The sequence below is a fragment of the Myxocyprinus asiaticus genome, chromosome 43, assembly GCF_019703515.2.
Source record: "Myxocyprinus asiaticus isolate MX2 ecotype Aquarium Trade chromosome 43, UBuf_Myxa_2, whole genome shotgun sequence".
In the NCBI taxonomy this organism is placed as follows: Eukaryota; Metazoa; Chordata; class Actinopteri; order Cypriniformes; family Catostomidae; genus Myxocyprinus; species Myxocyprinus asiaticus.
Window position 1 is genome coordinate 9,654,061 of NC_059386.1, and position 23,678 is coordinate 9,677,738.

Sequence of the window (23,678 nt, forward strand, 5' to 3'; positions counted from 1 at the left end):
TCCTAAGCTGGAGTGTGTATAACTCCAGAAGTATTAAAGATATCTTAATATCAAAACAAACCTTTCTGTATCTTCATATTTAAGGCAATGTTTAAAAGGAAAGTTCGTTATGAGACCCGGAAACTTAAGATATCTTTAATACTTCTGAAGTTATACACACTTTGCTTAGAAAAAACTAAATTTTCCCAATTTTGGACTCACACCATATAATGCAACGAGGGTTGCTGAAGTCAACTAATTTCAATAATATGCTAATGTATCTCTGTGTAAAAATAAAATAAATTTGTTACCTTTTTTTTTATTATTTTTTTTTATACCTATAGTTTTGCTCTAAATTCAATGACATTTAATATTTTGGCTTTCATCATAATTTATCTTTATTGTTCTTCATAAAAATGATTAACAAAATCCAAAAATGTCAGCCGGGAAGTTTTTGAAATTTGGTTGATTTGACTTTAATAACTCTATTGAACACAACAACTATTCTACCAATTATTATATGAGATATTGTTAAAAATGGATTAATAATGGACATAAAAATTAAACTTGTTATAAATCATTTATTCTTTAAATAAAAAAAATTGATTTATAAACATCAGCACAGCAGTCCCAGTATTCTTTCTTAAGTATAGAAATGTCTTGAAAATAATTAACATTAATCAAGCCAATACTTGTTACTATCTGTTAGCCCAATATGGTTTTCTATAATATAACCCCTATAACTTCATAATAATATTTCATTTTTATGTTGTTGTTACTTTATAAGTATGTTGCTGTAAACTCCTCTTGACATGTACTATCATATATATTTGTCTTTTAACTGTATTGTTACAGAATTGAATGCAATAATAATAATAATAATAATAATAATAATAATAAAATAAAAAATAATAAAATAAAAACTCTTTATTATCGCTAATAAGTCCAGGTTGGGAAAGCAATAGCATTTTCGATATTTTGAAATAATCTTCATAACAGAGAAATTATTTTGATATTTCAACCTCAGTTCCTATAATACATCTCTAATACACAGTGCACACAAAATAGTTACACTTAGGATCTTCAGGACAAAAATGTCCCCATTGATACCCATTAAAACATTAATAATTGATCCCTCTGCCATTAAAGCATAAAATCATGAATTCTATGATATTATGCTTTCATTCCGGAGCCCTGGCTTCAAAATTTACATTTGTAATATTTTCCACCAGATGCCGCCATTTTTCTCATGTTTAGCCTATGGAGCAAATACATGCTTTTTCCCTATTTTCTGTTTGCTGTATTATAGAGCACTGCATGCCAATTGAATAAATGATGCAGATAAAATTGTGTGTTTTGTATGTGTGTATTGAGAAATGTGTGTGTGTGTGTGTGTGTGTGTGTGAAAAACAACAGTGGCATTATGTAAACAAACTGGCATTTAAAGGGTTAAAATCCTGAAAATGAATGAATATTTGGTAATTATGATCAGGACTAAAAATCTAAGTCACTGAAAGTGGAAAATAATATTAATATATAATATTATCATGGCAGTTTTTGACACGGACATTTTGTCCTCTAAGAACCTCTGAGTAACTTTATTTTTATTTTATTTTTTAATTGACGCACAAGGATTTAGAAGTATAACTATGAAATGCTGACTGTTTGTTTATAAACATGTCAGCAGACTCGCGTGAATATTCTTGTGCTACATCGTCAATTGTCTCTAATAAACATTTCCCGCATTTAATGGTTCCGCCCGGATGTATGGAAATATTTATTCCACATACCATCTCCTCGTTTGACGTCCACGTTAAGTAAGTTGAATATTTGTAAACAACATTGGTTCAGACCAAATATCTAAACATAATCGTTTAGTTTTCAACCCCAATAGTAGTCAGTATTCATGATGTCTCGTGAAGCAGCTGGTGTTAGCCTGTTATAAAGCTTGTACGTCAATGAAATCATGTGCAAAATATACGTTACAGTAGACTGGCAGTTTTCGTCCCAAATTGTGGAAATTATTACGTCTCTGCTGACTTTTTGAAGTTTATCTGGTTGTAAATATGGACTTTTAATGGATATTTGTTTAAGGTAAATTCGTTGCTACCAAAAGTCTGTAAAGTTTAGTTTTGAATTAACTTTTCGCTGTGTAAACTGATATATATTCATTAGGGTAAAATGGATTAAAATGGTGTTATGTTACCAATCCGACAGTATTTGTTTGCAAAAAACCCAACAACCTGCAGCAACATTTGTTTTGATTAAGACTTCTGAAATAATGCTGCTCAGCCTAATTGTTTAATTTGTTTCACATTTCATTATTATGTTCATGATTATTGGCCTCCTACTTGTCATGCCTGCTTTACTCACTGCAGCTGAATTGTAAGTTTATTGGCCAGGTAACATTTCACTAAAAAGGAATTTGTTTTAATGAAAAAATGGCACATTAACACACATATTAGGTTTAAAAAATGACATCAAAAATATCAAAGGCAAAAATGATAAATAATGAGTGGTGTGGAGCGCGAAATCACGGCGGCATGACTCGGTTTGATCAGTTTAGTTTACAGCGTCCTGATGCGTCTGGTCACGTGGCTCTATTGTTTGCGTCATTTACGCGTCATTTGAATAACAAAAGAGTAAACTATCCAGAGCTATCACTGATAAAATCACAGTTCTAACAACACTTCTGTCATGTGAAGAAACTCACATCTCTGATCCTTTACTAATGTAAAATATTTCTCTTCAAATTAGATATTAATATTTACTTTAGGAAATTAAATGTAGTATTTATTTAAGTCAGCATAAATTAAATTCAGTACAACAAATGCTATCAGTATGCATACATACTTAAAAATGTTAATAATTCTAAATAAAACATTTAAATAAAATAGTTGTGTAATTGCAGAAGTGAGAGTGCGATTTTTGCATTACGGTAATGAAAATTGTGGGATGGAGGATGTGGTTAATTGTCATAAAAATAATGTCATGATGCAAAAACCTTAATGGTTAAAAAATTGGCTTCAGTTTCTTTATTGGACTTTGATTTGGGGGTAAATTAGGATCTAGACATGTTATTGACAGGTTTCATGAGATTCATTCTGGGTGGGTTTAATTATACAATACAAGCAAAAATTAAAGAAATTAATCAAAATAGTGATGTTTTTTTAATAAAGTATGCAAAAAGGTGAAACCAGGTGAAAATGTTGGTTTTGGTTTTCAGTTATCAAAATTACATAGACTGGAGAAAACTATACATTCTAAACATTTGAAAAACAGTGCACAGTGATTTTTAGGTTCATATTACTTTTACAGTTTGCCTCCTTAAAGGAATAGTTCACCCAAAAATGAAAATTTCTCACTCATTTACTCACCCTCATGCCATCCCAGATGTGTATGATTTTCTTTCTTCAGTAGAACACAAATTATGATTTTTAGAGGAATATCTCAAGTGAATGGGTACCTAAATTTGAAGCTCAAAAAAGCACGTAAAGGCAGCTTAAAAGTAATCCATACGACTCCAGTGGTTAAATTTATATCTTCTGAAGCAATATAAAAGGTGTGGATGAGAAACAGATCAATATTTAATTTAATAATTTTTTTTATTTTACTGTAAATTATCCATGCTGTCCAGTTGGTGGCAATATGCACAAAAACAAAAGAAGAAGAATGTGAATGTCAAAGTGGAGATTTATAATAAAAATGACTTAAGTATTGATCTGTTTCTCACCCACACCTATCATATCACTTCTGAAGACATGGATTTAACCACTGGAGTCGTATGGTTTACTTTTATGCTGCCTTTATGTGCTTTTTGGACCTTCAAAGTTCTGGTCACCATTCAGTTGCATTGTATGGACCTACAGAGCTGAAATATTCTACTAAAAATCTTAGTTTGTGTTCAGCAGAGGAAAGAAAGTCATACACATCTAGGATGACATGAGGGTGAGTAAATAATGAGAGAATTTACATTTTTGGGTGAACTGTTCCTTAAAATTTCATGGATAAAAAGGTTGTCTGAGGTGATAAAATGAAAAATCTTTTAAAAATCTAGTTTAACACATATGCCTCAAGTTCGTAGAAATTTAATCTTTGCTTTCATTTTGGTGTTATACATTTTTGAAAAACATTTATAGCATTTAAAAAAAAAAAAAAGATTTAATGACATTAAAGATGTCATGTGGTGTAAACATCAAGTTAAAGCTATTAAAATACTTTCCTTGTTCCTTGAATACATGTTTACGAATACACGAGTTTACACAACTTAATCATTAATTTCCAAAAAGTTCTCAAACATATTATTCAATGTAAAAAATAAATACAAATATTTCAAAATATCTGATATTTTTTAAAAGATAAAAGGGTTCTCTCTTTTTTTTTCTCTCTTTTTTTTTTTTTTTTTTTTTTGCAACCTACTTGGTGGTTACACCAAATTAATTTGATTTTGTGTACAGAAAAATCTTCAAATATTAATACATAATATTTAATATTTTAAAACATAATGTTTTCAGTGTTTTTTTTTAATAGAAATAAGAAGCCAACATTTTGTTTTCAAGATTTCCAGCTTTTAATAAAACTTTTTTTTCACCAGACAGTTACATCACATGACATATTTTACTTTAAGCCTCAGAAAAAAAATATCAAAATGATTTAAAAGTCAGTAATTGAAAACATTCATCATATAAGAGGTTTTATTCAAGTAATTTTGTGAATTTAATTTTTTATGTATTTTTGATACAGAAAAAAAAGAGCATCATGACATTGAGCCTCGTAATTTGTCTTAGTATAAGAGTATAAATAGCACCTGAACAGAGCCAAATAGACTAATACAGCCAGAGGTGCATGTCATAATGTGAGTGTAATATATTTCCACTAGATGGCAGTGAAGACCAGAAGAGATTTGAGGTATAATGTGGACTGAGAAGTTTTGAGTTTAGTGCCAGGAGCTTCCCCTGAGACTGCTGAGAGAAACAGTCCAGACTTCAGACCAAAAAAAAAAAAAACTTCCTCAGCCTCTAAAGCATTTCGCCTAGCCAGCTGGCAGACTGCCCTTTCTTGGGCTGCTGTTCCCACAGGAAGGGAGACTGTGTGTATGTGTGTGACTGACATGTGTACATGTGGGTACTGGATTGTGATTTTTGAGTCTTGACACCTGTGTACTTGATCACATGTTGCTCAACACAAGTCGGTTTAACTGTTACGTTGACAAACCAGAAAATACATATTTTGTTATATGTTTCCTCTTTTAATCTAAGGGAAAATCTTGATATTTTTCAAGTGAACCTTGAAGCGTTGCAGATACAAAGGGGAACAACATGTAACACTTTTTTTGTCAGAAAAACTGTTGCTGACTTGAGAAAAACTGCATGAGATTTCGTGAGAATCATTTAAATGACTCTAATGTCCTACATGCTCAGCATGAAAAATATTGAGACCAGCTGCCAAAGCTGCATTTTTGGGGATTGCTACATGGGGAAAAAAATCATTTTCATTTTACATTCAGTTTTTTAAGGTCATCTTGCAAATCCTGCACTAACTTCTCAGCCTGAGAATCCGAACCTCTGAATTTTAAACACATGGAAACAGTTTCTTGATGGGAAATGAAGACCCCTGTCATCAGTTATAGACTGGTTATGAATGTTAATAAAAACCATCAGGAAAGAGAGTTATGCAATGGTAGTCTTGTGTAGACTCTGTTTGCCATGTTCTAACCTGTTAACAAGATCTGCATTGGGAATCTGTTCATGCATTATACAGTCACAACAATGAACTTATTTTGTTGTTGTAAAGGGCGTGGAAGCATTGAACTAAGACAGCGCCACCAGGTGTGCGAGAATGAGCCTGTTAGGACACTCAAAAGGTAAGTTTCAAACAGAAATCAGACTTTGGAAACTTTATTTTGAGTTTTAAAAATTTTTTTGTTTTGTTTTTATTAGTGGCATTTTCTAAAGCAAGCAACACTATCACTATTGCTCATACTAAGCATTAGGAATTTGAACAAACCTCTAACCCTAAATATTACAGTATGTCAACATGAGTCAAAATAGACCCTATTAACTTTATTCATTCATGTTCCTGGTCTTATTATAATTAATTAATCTATGCACGTTATTCCAAAGAACAAACGATTTTGTCTTTAACATTTATCAAAATATCATAACTTGCTCTGCCTCTGAAAAAGCTTTCCTTTAAATTTTTTTTACGATTTTCATCTGGCAGACGGTAAAACAGTTAGAAGAATTCTGTATACTTCACTCCTATTCAAATGAAACTGTATGCTGGAGACCGGAAACGCAACCTCGTGTTAAGTAATTTCACATTCCACTGTGGACAAAAGTTCAAGTTTGGTGAACTGACCTGCGAATTCATATGACAAGAAGATGTGTGACCAAAAGAAGATTAAAATGTCACACACTGACCTCTTGGTTCAATACATAGAATAAATATTTCAAAGCTGCCTTTACCCCCCCACCCCCTTTTTTTTTTGTAGCAGGAAAGTTATTAGATGGTGTATTTTAACATTTTTAAGATAATATTATTTGCTATTTGTGATTTATATTCACAAATTATAAAAACCAGAAGCCCTTTCACGTGACATCATACCCTGTCTGTTTCGCTGAAATAATTTTGCAAGTGTGGTGTAACCTTTAGGTCACATCCACACCAGTCTATTTTTATTTGAAAACTGAGTTTTCAGTTCCTAATGTCATCGTTTTCCAAGTATATGGTAATGGAGAGCATTTTAAAAACGCTTAATTTTTGGTGTAGGAAAACCCTCTCTATTACCACATACTTTACTTTGTTTTCAGTTTGCTAACATTATCGTTTTCCATAATATACGGTTATGGAGAACGTTTTCGAAACACTTTGTTTTCGGTGGAGGAAAACGCTCTCCATATCCACATACTTAATTTTCAGTTTGCTAACATCATCGTTTTCCAAAGTTTTCTCAAAAAACATTTTTCTTTTTTTTCAAAATGCTCTGTTTCCGGTGGAGGAAAACGCCATTTTAATGTGAACGAGATGCGTAAACTTAGCTAAATTATTGCATTTTCAAACAAAAATGTATTAGTGTGGACCACCAAAAAAGAAGCTTTTCGAAAATGCTCTCCATTATAGGATACTTTACTCCATTTTCAGTTTCCTTACGTCATCGTTTTCCAAAGTATACAATAATAGAGAGCTTTTTCTTTGAAGGAAATCGCTGTTCTAGTTTGGATGATAGGCGTAAATTTAGTGAAATTAAGGCATTTTCAAACAAAAACATATTAGATTTGACTACCTAAAATGGAGCGTTTCGACAATGCTCTCCATTTCGAAAACGCTCTGTTTCCTAAAGTAACTGTTTTCCAAAGTATATGATAATGAAGAGCATTTTCGAAACGCTTCATTCTGGTGAAGGAAAACACTGCTTTAGTGTGAATGAAAGGCGTGAACAGCAAAATTGATGCATTTTCAAACAAATGTATTAGTGTGGATCACCAAAAAGAAGCGTTTCGACAAGGCTCTCCATTTAGAAAATGCTCTCTATTTCCTAAAGTCTTCGTTTTCTATAGTATACGGTAATGAAGAGCGTTTTCTCCATGACTGCACACTTTGGAAAACAATGATGTTAGGAAACTGAAAATGGACTTCACATGAAAATGGACTTGTGTGGATGTGGCCTAAGCAACCATCTAGCATCCTTCTAGAACACCCTGCTAATGTCCTAGATACTAATTGGCGAATACTGGGAAAGTTGTTAGGTCAACTCCCAATACAGTAGTGGCGACTTTTGCACACCACTCACTTTTTTCCAGTTTAAGCTTCATAAATGGGTCGTTCCCTCCATGAGTAGAAGTAATGGATGTTATGGACTTCTGTAAGTACATATCTGTGTCCTTCAATAACTCACTCACTTTCTCTCTTCCAATTGACTAGCTGCATAGTCCACATTCCTGAATGTCCTTCCGCCCCACTTTCCTCTCATGCATGCATGCATTTGTGTATGTTAATGCCTGTTAAAGAATGGGGTATGGGTGGGGTAGAGACAAAGATGAGAGAATATAATGTGTGTTTGTCATTGCACTAGTATGTGTGCACGATGCTGCCACACTAATCAAGGAAAGTTAATTTATGAAAAAAAAAAAAAAAGGAGTCTAAACAATGTTTGTTTAAGGGAGAGTTCACCCAAAAACTGTGTTATAATCCTGTCATAATTTACTCGCTCTTATGCTGTTCCAAACCCATAATTTTTGGGTGAACTATTCATTTAGGCAGGTGTAGGGTGTAATGTGGGCAAATGCGTTGAGCTCCATGCAGGAATATGCAGCCTGACGGGGCGAGGTGGGGGGTTGGGGTTAGACTAAGAGTGGACAGAGAAAAGCCCTTTGCACCACTTTCCCAGGCTGTCGTTCAGGAAGGCTGGATTTTTTACACCGTGACCACCATGTTGCCCTTTCCGGGGGAAATCCGAGACAAACATGAAGAGGGGGTGGTGAGGGGGGCAGGAAAACTGGCCCTGGGAAGAAGGAGAGGGAGGAAGAAGAAAGGTGTTGGCCATACAGCATAAGAGAGGCAGTTGCTTTCAGACCTACTCAAAGGACCATATACCTTCCCTCCGTTTCCCTATTGTCATGAGCCTGTCCTGTCTCACCCCCGCCTTCCTCCTCAAAAATGGCTCATCTTCTCACTGTGGCCTGAAATCACTCTCCAAAGCACAAAGCCCCAACACCTCTTAAGCAATAATAGGCTACTGCTTTTTCTCCCTGTTACGCGTATTAAATGTTAATTTTCTGACCCTTTTCACTCAATTCAAATGCGGTGTTAAGTATCCACATGCAACAATAGCTGACTGGGACAGAAAGAGTCAAGGAGTGCATTACAAAGAATGTAAAATAGTTAAATCTGTATCCTGGATTTGAAAGGGAAAAGTTTCCCTTAAAATCTTAAGGTGGTGGGAAAAAGTACATTTTGAGATCCTGTGTCCCAAGTTAAAAGTCATCATAAAATCGAAATTCACCCTATTAACTTTTGCAATTACAGTGCATGACATTCCACAAAACAAAACAAATCTTGTAATATTGCATTTACAAACTGTAATAACTTGCCCCTGAACATACTTTTTTTCGTCTGACGTCACAAAGATTTCTTATTTTTTTAACCCCTCCCCTCCAACCACTTTTCTAATAGAAACTACATGAATTTGAGTGTAAAATCTGCATACGTACGATTTCACAAATCTGAATTCACAAATTAATTTGCACTGAAATGTATTGTAAATTGCTATTCCAGTATTGGTATCGGGACATCCCTAATAATAATACTTTATTGTCTGATCTCTAAGAAATTAGTTTTGTGCCAGATTGTACATAGTCAACCACTATACTGCATAACAAAGACATATAACATTTAGAACAAATAGGCATCAAGTAACATGAGAACAAGCATTGACCAAAACGTACAAAATAGCATTAACATAACTATAGAAACAAATCTGTGAAAAATTGCTCATTTTCATTGAGTGGTGTAATGGACTTAGGAATAAAGAAGCATTTGGGAAACATACATCTTCTTCCTGAAGGTAAAAGTGGATATTCAAGGTAACCAGTAACATGTGTAAAAAGAGGCAAAAAGCCCCAAAATATAAGACAATGGAAGGAAAGCAGAAATTTAGTGAAGAATTCAATTGAGAATTGAGTCAAAGAGTTGACAAGCAGGCTTGTGTGCAACCCTGGTGTCATATGTTTTTCCCCCAGGTGTTGACCTGCCTGCCCTGCAGGAGCACCTCCAAGGCCTGTGGAACAGGAAAGAGCTGCAGGAGGTAAGACACACATGTCATTATACTCTCTTTCGAAGCAGAGTGTGTGAGTGTCTCGTGAGAGTTGAGATGGAAAAACTGATAGAAAAGATCAGCTGCATATCCGCCGTGAGAGAAAAGACTAGCAACCCACTTTAAGAAATTCCTACATTTGTTCCCCTTTTAAATGTGGGGCCCCTCACTTCTTTTCAGGTATTCCTACAGCCCTGATGTGTATAGTTTAGTTTTGAAAAGGTAGAATCGAAATTCAGTTTTAAAATTTGAGGAGAACATTTTAAATATAAAGCTTCAGTTGGACGCAGGACTTGTTCAAGTACACAAAATGACATAATTAAATTCAATTAATCAGTGTATTATGATATACACTACCGTTCAAATGTTTGGGGTCACTTGACCGAAATGTTTCTCATGATCTTAAAAATCTTTTGATCTGAAGGCATATGGTTAAATGTTTGAAATTCGTTTTGTAAACAAAAATATAATTGTGCCACCATATTAATTTATTTAATTACAAAACTAAAATTTTATAAAAAAAAAAGAGTTTTTGAAATTGATGACTTGGACCGAATAATTAAGAAAAGCAGCCAATAAGTGCCCAACATAGATGGGAACTCCTTCAATACTGTTTAAAAAGCATCCCAGGGTGATACCTCAAGAAGTTGGTTGAGAAAATGTCAAGAGTACATGTCTGCAAATTCTAGACAAAGGGTGACTACTCTGAAGATGCTAAAATATAACACAGTTTTGATTTATTTTGGATTTTGTTTGTCACAACATAATTCCCATTGTTCCATTTATGTTATTCCATAGTTTGAATGACTTTACTATTATTCTAAAATGTGAAAAAAAAAAAAAAAAAAAAAAAAATTAAAATAAAGAACGAGTAAGTGACCCTAAACTTTTGAACGGTAGTGTAAATCAATAATTTAGTTGTATTTCAAAACTAGCACTTAATTTTTTTTCCATAATAAAAATGTGTTAGCTCTTTGGGGAAGTTGGAGTTTGGAAATTCATGAGTCATCCTTAAGGTCTCATTGTAGGACTGGGTAAAAATATCTTCATTTGAACTCTCTATATCGATTCTTAAATCCCAAGATCAATCATTTACTATTCACCAACAATCATGCCACGGTCGAAATCACTGAGATCATATTTTTTCCCCATTCTGATGGTTGATGTGAACATTAACTGAAGCTCCTGACCCGTATCTGCATGATATTATGCATTGCATTGCTGCCACATAATTGGTTGATTAGATAATCGCATGGATGATTGTTGGTGCCAGACGGGCTGATCTCCTGGCATTTTCACGAACAACAGTCTCTAGAATTTACTCAGAATGTTGCCAAAAACAAAATACATCCAGTGAGTGGCAGTTCTGTGCACGGAAACGCCTTGTTGATGAGAGAGGTCAACAGAAAATGGCCAGACTGGTTCAAACTGACAAAGTCTACGGTAACTCAGATAACCGCTCTGTACAATTGTGGTGAGAAGAATAGCGTGTCAGAATGCTATTCTGTGATACGGGTTGGCGCTGTTTTGGCGGCATGAGGGGGACCTACAAAATATTAGGTAGGTGGTTTTAATGTAGTGGCTGATCGGTGTATGTACAACTCTCTATAATACTAGTAAATCTCTCGCATATGAGATCAAATTACACACCATGTGTCTAAAATGTCTGTGATTAGCCATGGACTGGTAAATGTTCAGATTTCACTCACCAGTGATTAAATAGTATAGTGGAGAAGAATTTCAGTGTCCTTTCACTGTGTGTTGAGAGTTTAAGTTTGATTTGACTCGTTCTACAAATGAATTAAAATCAGGGACTAAAAAAGGAATGTTTTTCATTTCGGTTTATTCTGAGCAAAAAAGTGTATTTTTTTTTCCGGTTCAGTAGTTCCGCAGCTTCCTTTCCAAAAGGTTACCGGTTAGAATAAAATAAAAGTACGGTTAATAACTGTGATGAGGAGGAGGGCGTGGCCGGGCCGAGAGGATTCACGCCGGGCGCTGAGTTGTCCAATCAGCGGGAGAGAGATAGAGGAGGAGAGGCGGGAACCGACTGAGCAGTCAACGTAAACTTTTAATAAACAAATGAACAAAACACAACATAAAACTGCTTTCCAGCATAACACAAAACACACACTCACACAAGACTGCTGTGTGTGTCTCTCTCTCTCTCTCTGGTGTCCCCGGCTCCTCCTTTTATCTCTCTCCCGCTGATTGGGCAACTCAGTGCCAGGCATGAATCTTCTCAGCCGGCCACTCCCTCCTCCTCGTCACAATAATGTTCTTTTTAAAGTGACAATACTGTGCGCTATAAGGTGTGGGTGAAATACCAATTGCAGTGTTGCCAGATCTCGCAAGAGAAACAAGCAACATGGTCTGGAAAAACAAGCCTAAAATAAGCCACTTGCCTCACTAAAATAAGCTAAAATACGCAATAAATTTTTTGTGTGTGGTGGATTTATTGGCATCGAAATTTTACTAATTAACAGTTAAGTATAATTTTGTTTACAGATCTGCTTCTCAGTCAAAACCCGACAGCATCAAATCTGTTTTAATGCATCATATCTAACAATAATTCAGTGAAGACTTGGAAACAACTGAGAAATTTCCTTTTTAACCTGATATTTTTCCTTGTATCTGGATTAGCCATGCATGTATATGTAGTAATTATACATAGTTGTTAAAAAGGTCTTCATTCAGAGAATGCGACATCCACAATTGGCAATTAGGCAAAGAAATGTGTGATTTCCCTCAGGATCAAAGCAAATGTTTCATTTTTTCAGGCATCATGAAGTGGTGTAGTTCCAAAAAGTTAACTGTGATAAATCCTTTGGGTTTAGTTTCATGAAAAAATTATCGTAACAAAATGAACTGGTTATAACCGGTTACCAGCATTTAAAAATAACGTTTCACTCCGGAACAATTGAAAATCACTTTGTTCCGGTTTTTGGTTACGTTCTGCCAAAAATGTATTTTGGTTTTGGTTTTCGTTCCTTAAATTGTTTTTAGTCCCTGATTAAAATACTTGTAAATATTAGAAATTATGCTTTACACAATAAGACTGTAACAAAACATAATATATGCAATATGGATTTGTACATTTTTAAAAGGCTAAAAATTTCGTGGGGGCCTGCGTAGATCAGCAAGTAAAGATGCTGACTACCACACCTGGAGTCACAAGTTCGAATCCAGAGCGTTCTGAGTGACTTCAGTCTGGCTTTCTAAGTAACCAAATTGGCCCGGTTGCTAGGGAGGGTAGAGTCACGTTGGGTTAATCTCCTTGTGGTCGCTATAATGTGGTTCTCGCTCTCGGTGGGTCGCGTGGTGAGTTGTGTGTGGATGCCGTGGAGAATAGCGTGAGCTTCCACACGCACTAGGTCTCCGCGGTAACGCGCTCAGCAAGCCACCTGATAAGATACGTGGATTGACTGTCTCAGACGCGGAGGCAACTGAGATTCGTCCTCCGCCTCCCGGATTGAGGCGAGTCACTACGCCACCACGAGGACTTAGAGCGCATTGAGAATTGGGCATTCCAAATTGGGGAGAATTTTTTCTTTTATATTTTCGCAGTTTTTTTTTATATGTAAGCAAAATGGACATTATAATTGAAATATACCCATATGAAGCAATATCGAATCGTATCAAAATCAGAATTGAATTGGGAAATCTGTATCAATACCCAGCCCTATTTCACTGTAAAATATTGAAATGCAACTTTTAATTACTTAATTTATTTAATATTTTTACCAATATCGTTTGTTGAAAATAAATATGTGCATTTCACTTTTTATTTATTTAATATATTGATTTTTGAGTACTGGTACTTTGTTGTCCATACAGTTTTGATTGCTCTGAATTATTGATATTTATAGAATGAGACTAATCAGCAAGTTTGCCACCAAAATGAGCTTACTGTGTTTATTCCCATGGATTGTACCTTTTTTTTTATATAAGAAGTTAAAACATCCTTAGTTTATGACAAGGAACAATGACATATTTACTAATTGTTGTGACAGCATTTACTATTAATTACTAAACAATGCAATGTATCATGAAATTCGAAGTTTGATTTTATTTTATTATTTTGGTACAATTAACAATTTTTTCAAATGCAACTGCAGGGACAATTTACGGTGTAGTGGAGTATTGACAAAAACAATACATTAGGTTTTACATTCACAAGCTCGAGAATTGAGCTTGGTAAAGAAATAAATATTGAATGAATATACAGTATAATGATTTGAGTATTATTAAAGTAAATATAATCTGTAGAATTTTGTTTGTTAGGTTGGTTTTACACTGTATACATGATTGATCACTTTTGGCCATTTGTTTCTGAAAACGTCCCCTCTTCCTCTTTCAGCTGCATCAGTTTTTAGCAGCCAGTTTCTCACATATGCAGGAGCCCTTGACTGGACTGCTGGACTTGTTGGAGGGCTGTGTTACCATCCAAAAGGTCAAATCTACCAGCCTGAGCCAATTCATCCTTACTGAGTTCATGCGCTGGAAGACCAATAATCCCAAAGCCATTCTGAAGGGCCTGAGTGAGAAAGAAAAGCTGCGTTTACAGCAGCGAGCCCTGGAGCTCCTCACAGACACTCAGTCCGGGTACATGGACCCCCTGCTGGAGGTCTACCAGCTGAGCTCACTGGAGAAACCTCTGCTGCTGAAACACGTGACCTTCCTACAGGACTGCTGCTGCTGCTACAAAGAGGTGAGGGGAAGTCATCACCAGCCATTACAAGCTCATTGGCACTTCTGCTGTAAAAACAGGCTCCAATATTAACTTGGGCAAAGGAAGTTGTCCCTTGTGGCAGACTGATTTTTTGACAGAGACGATAAATCAGACATAATTTGTCATTTTGAGATTATCGGCATTGTAAGATAAATATGCCCCCTTGACCAACTAGCAGAAGTTTAGCACATTATCTGTTTTCTTTTTTGTTCTTCGGAAACAGTCTAATGGTTCCTAGTGGTGGTACGATATATCGGCAGTCCGCTGATATTTGTCATTTCGAGATTATCGGCATGCTGGTGACCACGCCTACCACGGCTCTATTCTCTTGAAAGTAATGTTTGATGACTTTTGTTCCAAAAAATTTAATATTCACAAAAATATGCATTACCCAGATATTATGTGACATTCATCCAAATTGTACCATATAATTGTTTATTTTGATTTTTAATATGAATAAATGTAGCGAATTACTGAGCACTGTGGTCTTCGTGTTGCATTGTGCCTATGAACACCCCTTACCTATTCTAAAATCACTGTAGTGCACAGACTCTCAGGGCTTATTACTTCAGTGACCTGGTATAGGAAAAGAGTATATGCCTGAATTGGGAAAGCCTGCAATTGGCCAATTTGTACAATTGCTGTTATTAAAAATGTAAAAAACAATATGCAAATAATATATGTAAACAATGTTATTTTGCCAGTACTGATGTGGTTGTAATGCTGTCATGTAATGACATGAAATATCATCTTTTATGACAGGCATTGGTGTTCAGTGTGAAGGTGGAACTTCAGAAAGATCTGGACATGGAGAAGGTCAGTTCACCCAGCTCAACATGATGAACAACAGGGCTTCTCTCTAAAGCTGCACCAAGCATCTAATTTCCACTGTCATCTGTTTGTGCTGGTAGATGTGTGTGCCACTCATTCTTCTGGACAAGCTGCCGCTGGTGGAGATGTATGTGCATGGACACCCTGACTTGCAGCAGAGGCTGGTCTCACTGCTGGACTCATGGTGTGATCCAGACTTCAACATCCAGCAGCTGCTCAGGTGAATACACACATGCAGTGTATGCACTAGCACTGACTTTTATTGATGTTGGGTTATTTGTTTATATGAGAATGGAAAGATAAATCAGAGCACATAAATTAAAAGCAGATATCGACTTATTTGGGTTTTTCAATTATTGTTACTGATGCCAATGGGCAATATAATAGCCATACAGATGCTGATAATTTCAAAATATATTTCAGAGGGAAATGCAGTTTTTTTAAAGATGTGATTAGGCAGACAAACTAGTTTAGACACAATATATCGTTATATCAGTGACCATATTGTGTTGTTTTTTAAAATAAGCTCATCGCCTTTTCCAGTTTGAACAGTATACTCTCTTTCTATATCAGGTTTCAACAGGACTATACTAATGTCCATTTTTCCATTGTATATTTTAATTAATTTATGTGCAATTCTAGATTGTATCTTCAATATATAATGTTGATTTGTTTTGTGTTTTGTTTTTTTTCTGTTCTGTTTTTTGTGGGTTTTTTTAATTTATTTTTTTTATTGTTTTTTGCTCTTTGTAAAAAAAAATGTGGTTGTTGTTCTGTTTTGTTGTATTGGTTTTTTTCTTTTTCTGTTCTATAGTGTTTTTTTATTTATTTTAGTTTGTTTGCTTTTGTTCTGATTTTTTTCTGTTCTGTTTTGTGGTTTTGTTTTTTGTTCTGTTTTATTGTAGGTTTTTTATTTTTTATTTTTTAGTTATTTTTTTTATTGTGGTTTTGTTTTGTTTTTATTTATTCTCTGTGTTTAATTTTTTATTTGTTTGTGTTTTGTTAAAAAAAAATCAGACTAGACAGTGTAGATTTATAATATTGGCAATCAGTCATATGATAAAAATATTAATCGATCATAATCAGGAAAAATTATCAGGCCACAACTTCAATATTCAGGGTTCCCATGTTCATGAAATACTTGGATGTATCAGGGATTTTTTAAATTGTGATTTTCAGGCCTGGAAAAGTCATGAAAATGTATAAAATCTTGAAAAGTCATGAAAATTTCTATTGTAAAAAAGTTTTGCTGTGCTCCGCTAAAAAATTCTCTATAAAAATCCTTCTCCACTGATCACGTATGACTGAAATCATGAAAATTAATTGGTCAAGAGGTGTGTGAACTCTATATACAGTATTGGTTCATCCCTAATGCAGAGGATATTGACAGAAACTTCATATGGTTTTGGTTGTAGTCATTACCCGCAGCTGGTTCTATCCAAACACCAGACAGACCAGATTCAGCCCAAATTGCTCAGCAAACATGTCTTCAGGCTCATGGAAAAATTCTGCATCGACCCAGGTGTGTGTGAGAGAGTGTGACACCACGTCTGTTTCTTGTCCATCACTGAATGTGTACCTTTTATAAATACATGTATAACCTTCATAATGTTTAACTTATAAATATCGGTGCTGTGTGGTTTGTTGACTACAGGTCTGTGCTCTAATTCAGTCTACAAGAGGAAGCTGGATTCACTAAGGTTTCTCATGTACAAAACTTTTGGTGAGGTGAGAGAACCCCAATTTCTCATTTTCACTGCCATTTTTTTTTAGCAACTTAAACTTTTCAACTGTGCTCATTAACCATAAAACCATTAACATTGATTACTGAGAAATGTCTCTGTCTCACAAAATTCGTCATTTCATTTATCAAATGTCACCTCTTATTGTGCAACATTTTATTCTGAAGAAAATTTTAGTTTATTGCATTTTGAGGAAGATACTAATATATTTGTACACCTCTGTGTTGTGAAAAATAATATTAACAAATAATATTGTAGCCTAACAATGCACTTATTTGTGCGTTTGGAATGATTTTGTCCACGTCTGTGTATTTATCTGACAGAAAACCATGTCAGAAGACAATTGGAGAGACCATGTTCAGGTAGTACTACTCTTGTTTTGATTCAGCACAACATGCTAAACGGTGGTGTTTGCTAATGCAAACATACTGTTAATATTGCTAATTCTTAGGGTTAAGTACTGAGGGTTAACAAACCCCTAACCATAAGTATTAAACTTCCCCTATAGAGATAGACGTACATTGAAGGAGGGCCCTGAGCCATATCTAGAGACCTTAAATTTGTAACTTCTTAAATGTGTGTGTGTTGAACTCAGACTATGGTTGCGGGTAATACAGAGCTGCAGATTCAGTTGGTGCAGCTGTTGGTGAAACACTGTAGCCTCAAGACTGCTGCCCAATGGGCGGCACATTACCATGTACCCAGACACAGACTGCCCATTGGGGTATGGGACATAATTCAGAGCCTCTCGCCCAAGCAGCTGTAAGCATTATATCAAATAAGTGCACACAAACACACAGACACACTAACAATCACCCTCACAAATGTTCACTTTATTCTGTCACAGAGAGATGTGTGCTGTGAGTGTCCAACCTGAGTCCTGGACACCTCCCCAGTCTTATCTGCAAAAATACTACCAACTGCCTCTGGCCAGAGAAGACGTCCACTTTGTAGAGACATTAGATGAACTTGAGCAGTGCAGACAGGCTGTTTTAAAGGTAAAACATGCATTGAGGTTAAATGTGTGTGAAAGTGAATGAGAATGTGTTACTTGTCTAGGAGACATGATAAATTACAAATAAATGGGTCGTTTTACAGTTTTGGTGGAAAATGGTGTCAAATGCTTTGAACAAAGCAAAGTCTGTGTAATACTTGGGAATATCATGTAAAGGATTTGGATCGGTTTTCTTTGTAAATGTCTTTTACTTCAGCATGAAAATATGCATGTCATTACTCCAAATACATAAAAAATCAATGCAAAAAGTTGGAAACATGGTCTGAATATTTTAAAAGTTAAATTAATTCAATATTATTCATTAAAAGATGTAAAATCCCACTGCAATTGTAGAATGACCAATGTGTGTATTTGTTGGAAAATGTGAAAAAAAATTCCCCATTCTCCTTTAGCCTGGCTGTGTGGTGGGATTAGACATGGAATGGAGGGCCAGTTTTGGGACTGTGTCCGCTCAATTTGTGGCTCTGATCCAGCTGGCCATACAGAGACAGGTGTTTCTGTTGGATTTGTGTGCACACAGCATCAGCCACCACAACACCACAGTGAACTTCATCAGAGCTCTGCTGTCAGACAACAATATCCTTAAACTGGGTGAGGAGAACTCTGAATGACCCAATCACTCTCCAGAACAAACTTTAGCAGCAAACTTTTTCCAAAATTCTCAAAAATGTCCCAGATCGTCATATTGCTTAGTGTGAATATGGAAATTAGATTTCTGCCTGTAACTTTGGATATCATTGCTAGGGTGTGTGTGTGTGTGTGTGTGTGTTTATGTGTTTAGGTTATGGGATGTCTGGAGACTCAAGCAGTCTGGTCAGAACATGGCCTGAGCTCAGAGAGGAGCCTCTGAAGATGGAGGGAGTTCTGGACCTGCTCCATGTTCATCAGGAGGTTCTGGAGCTATTTTGTTTCATCAAAATAATTAAAACAACTTGAACTTTTATACTTTGCCATAACTTGGCATGATATTAGAAGTTTTTAAGCATCAATTAATTTTTCTGTTTACACTAAGATAATGCGTGAAACGACAAAATCACGTTTAATGTACCACTACATGGACCAATTCGATTTTACTGTGGGCTGCGTTACCTGGGAGGACATGACAAAAATAGAAACCATGCATTTTTGTGACATTCCTCATGTTAACTCCTTTGTACAAGAAGTCAGAATTCCTTTTTTCCAATGAATGCTGTCATTAAAGTGGACCATAGGGGCATCCGCTGCTTTAGATCATTAATATAAGGAATAGGTGACTGTGATTCAGAGTGGACATCCATGACATCTGGTGTCCCCCAAGGCTCTGTCCTAGGACCTCTCCTGTTTCAACTGTATATGTTACCACAAGTCTTATTAATGTAAAAGAACAGAAGTGCTTACCATAGCTAGGCAGACGACACCCAGATCTACCTGGCTCATTTGCCAAGCAGTTACAGGCGTATAGGTTATCCTTTAATAAAATAAAAAATGGAGGTCATATGTTGGCGTGCTCTAAGATTCAGATCTCAGTTTCAGTAGCCTCGCGTAACCAGATTTTTGACATATGGTCTGGTTCGTATTGAAGCTTATTCTGACCAAAAACCACCCACTTAGACAAGTAAAGCAACCAACACTATTTAATCTTATTTTTATGTCCCTCTTAGAGGTGGGCTTATCTGAAAAACATGATTACACAATAACCGACTCACAGAAGAAATTAACGGATCAGAATTTTTGTCTGTCCAAAAGTACTGATCATTTCAGAGCCAGAAAAAAAGTGGAATACACAGTTCTGCTCATTAATATATTCATGCTACTAAACACTTTAATCAAAAAAAGATTTACATCAATTAACTTCAATTAAAAAATAGTTCAAAAATAGAAACCAAGCATTTTTGTGACATTCCTGTTAACTCCTTTGTACAAGAAGTCAGAATTTCTTGTTTCCATTTAAATGCTATCTTTAAAGCAAAAGGGGGACCATACCACAAACTTAAACATTCTGAAATTCATGTAAAAATTTCAGTTCAAGACTTTTGGACCCCACTTTTGTTTCAGTTTTGGAATCTACAATATTTGTTCTTACCATTGCCCTCTGACCCCTCAGCTTCAGCGGTGTTGGTCGGGCAGGAGAGTGTCTCGGTCAGTGAAGGTGAGTGAAGGTCCGGCGGAGAAGGGTCTCAGTCTGCTGGTGCAGCAGGTGCTGGGGAAACCACTGAACAAAACTGAGCAGCTCTCCAACTGGGAACGTCGGCCACTCCGTATCAGCCAACTCCGCTATGCAGGTAATGCACAATTCATGCTGAATATAAGCAGGGCATATACTTCTATAATAGTTAAACATTTGTAGTAGAAACTGAAAGTTTGTAGGTCAAATCCTGCAAGGGTTCATCCATAAACTATCACCATTGTGACGTTAGGTTGTTCAAGAGGTATAAGTCCCTGTAATAAGTGTACTGTAAGTTGCTTTTGATAAAAGCTTCAGCTAAATTATAGTAGTATAGTAGTTAGCAGGGCTGCCAGCTCTCATGATTTGATACAGATTGCAATACATGCATCATGATGCATTATGAAATCTAAATTGGACCTTGTTTATACAACCTGCTTCTTCATTAATTGAATTGCTTGCAATGATATGATTGCAAACATTTAAAAAAAATTGATACAAGGATCTAAAGTTTTGATTCCATATTATCAGAAAAAGAATCGCAATATTGATTATAAATTCTAATAATTAAGTGGCATTTTTAAACATCCTCAACTTTCTAAAAATGCATAACTTTTCTTCAAACACTTTTTATAGTTCCTTCATGTCCATATTTTTCAGTATCACTCCCTCTTCTCTTTCTATCTCTATAGCCGCTGATGCGTACTGCCTGCTGGACATCTACTTCGCCCTTTCCCAGGACCAGAGGGCCTATGGGCTGCCAGAGGACCTCCGCTCCATCCCCTCTGCCCAACAGGCCAAAAGCCGTGAGGAGAAGAAGCCCAAAGACAAGAGCAGGCAGTCGAAAAGAAGAGAGGTGAGTCTGCCAGGCTCGGACCGCATTTGTTTACTGCAATTTTTATGTGCCTGTGGTCTTGATATTTGCTCCGTTGTCATAGTTACTGTCATAAAATGTAATATAAAAGTAGCTTATGCGGATGTGGAGTTTTAGGAGTGGGGGTAACTAAAAATGTGGCACACAATTGTCCATATTTGGGAGGTTCCATACATCATGGGTAACATTCTGTATTATTGCAATTATTTGTTAAGTTTATTTTATAGTCTGTTTTTAAAAAAAAAAAATGTATGTCACTGCATATTTTATATATAATGTATGATATTCTTTAAATCAAAATGTATGTTTTGTGGCTTTTAGTCTGTTTAACTTTAAGGCCATCTATATGCTAGTGTATCCCACAAGTTGATAATATAAATATATATATATATATATATATATATATATATATATATATATATATATTTTTTTTTTTTTTTTTTTTTTTTTCTTCCCAATTTGGAATGCCCAGTTCCCAATGCGCTCTAAGTCCTCATGGTGGCGTAGTGACTCGCCTCAATCCGGGTGGCGTAGGACGAATCTCAGTTGCCTCCGCATCTGAGACAGTCAATCCGCACATTTTATCACGTGGCTTGTTGAGGGCGTTACCGTGGAGACATAGTGCATGTGGAGGCTTCATGCTATTCTCCACGGCATCCACACACAACTCACCACGTGCCCCACTGAGAGCGTGAACCACATTATAGCAACCACGAGGAGGTTACCCCATGTGACTCTACCCTCCCTAGCAACCGGGCCAATTTGGTTGCTTAGGAGACCTGGCTGGAGTCACTCAGCACGCCCTGGATTCGAGCCCGTGACTCCAGGGGTGGTAGTCAGCGTCTTTACTCGCGGAGCTATCCAGGCCCCACAAGTTGATAATATTAAACCTTTATCAGATAAATTATTTTCAGAGTAAGCAGACTAAAAATATTGCTGACTCCTTTTGCAGGCAGGGTTGTATACAAACCTATCAATAGCAAGTAGCAAATCATGGCTGTGAAATGTAAACTAAGGGCTATTGTCTATTTAAATAGGTAACAAGCCTTTTGATATGTTCGGCCCTAACTTCCTCTTTCAATAGGAAATACATAATTAGAAAAGAACACTGCATTTGTCAAGCTATTTGATGGGCTCTTTAATGATTAAAACTCAAATTTAGTAAAAGTATTGTTAAAGCATTATAGTGGATTAGTATCTTTAGAACAGTTAAGTTCAGAGAAAGATAAAAAAAAACAAATCTGCACAGAAGATGTTGGACTTTACCATCAGGCCCGGCAGAAGGTGAATGAGCCCCGCTCCAGGGAGGATGAGTGTGTTAAGGTAAATTCAGAGTACCACGGGCCCCCCATCACCCCACGGGAGCTGCGGGTCGTCTGTGATAACATGCTGCAGGGTTTAGGTTGTTTCCTACGCAGTCTGGGGGTGGACGTCAGGATGCTGGAAAACACGGATGACCATAAAGTAGCAGCAGAGGTGAGACAATAAGACACCTTTTGATATGTGATGGTGAACCCCATTTTGGTTACACATGATGTGGAAAGCAGGCAGTACTCTCTGAGACTGTCCTCAGCTGTTTTAGATCATAATTAGTAGGAATAGGTGACTGTGATTCTGAGTGGACCTTCATGACATGTTGTGTCCCCCAAGGCTCTATCCTAGGACCTCTCTTGTTTCAACTGCATATGCTTCCACAAGTCTTAATAATGCAAAAGAACAGAAGTGCTTGCCATAGCTAGGCAGACGACACCCACATCTAACTGGCAAAAAATGGAGATCGTATGTTGGTGTGCCCTAAGATTCAGATCTCAGTTTCAGTAGCCTCACGTAACCAGAATTTTGACATAAGGTCTGGTCCGTATTAAAGTTTATTCTGGCCAAAACCCACCCACTTAGACCAGTAAAGCAACCAGCACTAGTTCATCTTTTTAATGTGCCTTTTAGGGGTGGGCTTATCTGAATAACATGATTCCACAATAACCGACTTGCATAAGAAATTAGCGGATCTGAATTATTGTCTGTACAAAAGTACTGATTATTTCAAAGGCAGAAAACAAAGTGGAATACACAGTTCTGCTCATGAATATATTCATGCTACAAAACACTTTAATCAAAAAAAGATCTGAATCCATGAACTTCAAATTCAGCAAACCGAAGTCAGTTCCTCCTCACAAGTGCTCAGATTGTGATCAGATCAACCTGGTACCTTTAAAACACAATTTTGTTCTCCGGCAGACTGATAAAAACCCATGCCCCAAGACTTTCATAAAATCGAGTTGCAGTCAGGCAATCTCATTGCAACTTGTAATTTTCACAAATGTGGAATGATTTGTGGCGCATTTTGCATCAGCTGGTCATTGAGCAGACTGTGGGTATTTCAGTTCTCATATCAAAGGAATACCTACATTAGCCTACCATTATCTCAATAACATAAGTAATGTATTTGTAGTCATAGATGTTATGTTATATTTACTTCTCCAGCTGGCCTGTGCTGAAGGTCGCTTCATTCTCACTGCAGGTCAGCCCTACCAAACAGTAAGTGTGAGTTTAA

The 23,678-nt window shown here is 36.2% G+C and overlaps 1 protein-coding gene across 2 annotated transcripts in view; it reads left to right on the forward strand.

Annotated features, from left to right (window-relative positions):
• Positions 1 to 1,732: 1,732 nt before the first annotated feature.
• The window catches only part of LOC127433672 (exonuclease mut-7 homolog), a 67,053-nt gene continuing 45,107 nt past the window's right edge, over positions 1,733 to 23,678 (forward strand). The window contains exons 1-17 of one of the 2 annotated variants that reach the window (XM_051685763.1): positions 1,733 to 1,796; positions 5,773 to 5,842; positions 9,720 to 9,784; positions 14,151 to 14,501; positions 15,285 to 15,338; positions 15,434 to 15,573; positions 16,769 to 16,875; positions 17,008 to 17,081; positions 17,419 to 17,457; positions 17,691 to 17,857; positions 17,943 to 18,093; positions 18,503 to 18,701; positions 18,892 to 19,001; positions 20,194 to 20,371; positions 20,946 to 21,109; positions 22,400 to 22,603; positions 23,609 to 23,662. In XM_051685763.1, coding sequence (XP_051541723.1) covers positions 5,818 to 5,842; positions 9,720 to 9,784; positions 14,151 to 14,501; positions 15,285 to 15,338; positions 15,434 to 15,573; positions 16,769 to 16,875; positions 17,008 to 17,081; positions 17,419 to 17,457; positions 17,691 to 17,857; positions 17,943 to 18,093; positions 18,503 to 18,701; positions 18,892 to 19,001; positions 20,194 to 20,371; positions 20,946 to 21,109; positions 22,400 to 22,603; positions 23,609 to 23,662 — 2,082 coding nt within the window. In that variant the 5' untranslated portion in view covers positions 1,733 to 1,796; positions 5,773 to 5,817. The remainder of the gene's footprint in view (positions 1,797 to 5,772; positions 5,843 to 9,719; positions 9,785 to 14,150; positions 14,502 to 15,284; positions 15,339 to 15,433; positions 15,574 to 16,768; positions 16,876 to 17,007; positions 17,082 to 17,418; positions 17,458 to 17,690; positions 17,858 to 17,942; positions 18,094 to 18,502; positions 18,702 to 18,891; positions 19,002 to 20,193; positions 20,372 to 20,945; positions 21,110 to 22,399; positions 22,604 to 23,608; positions 23,663 to 23,678) is intronic. The other variant, XM_051685764.1, reaches the window with a different exon arrangement.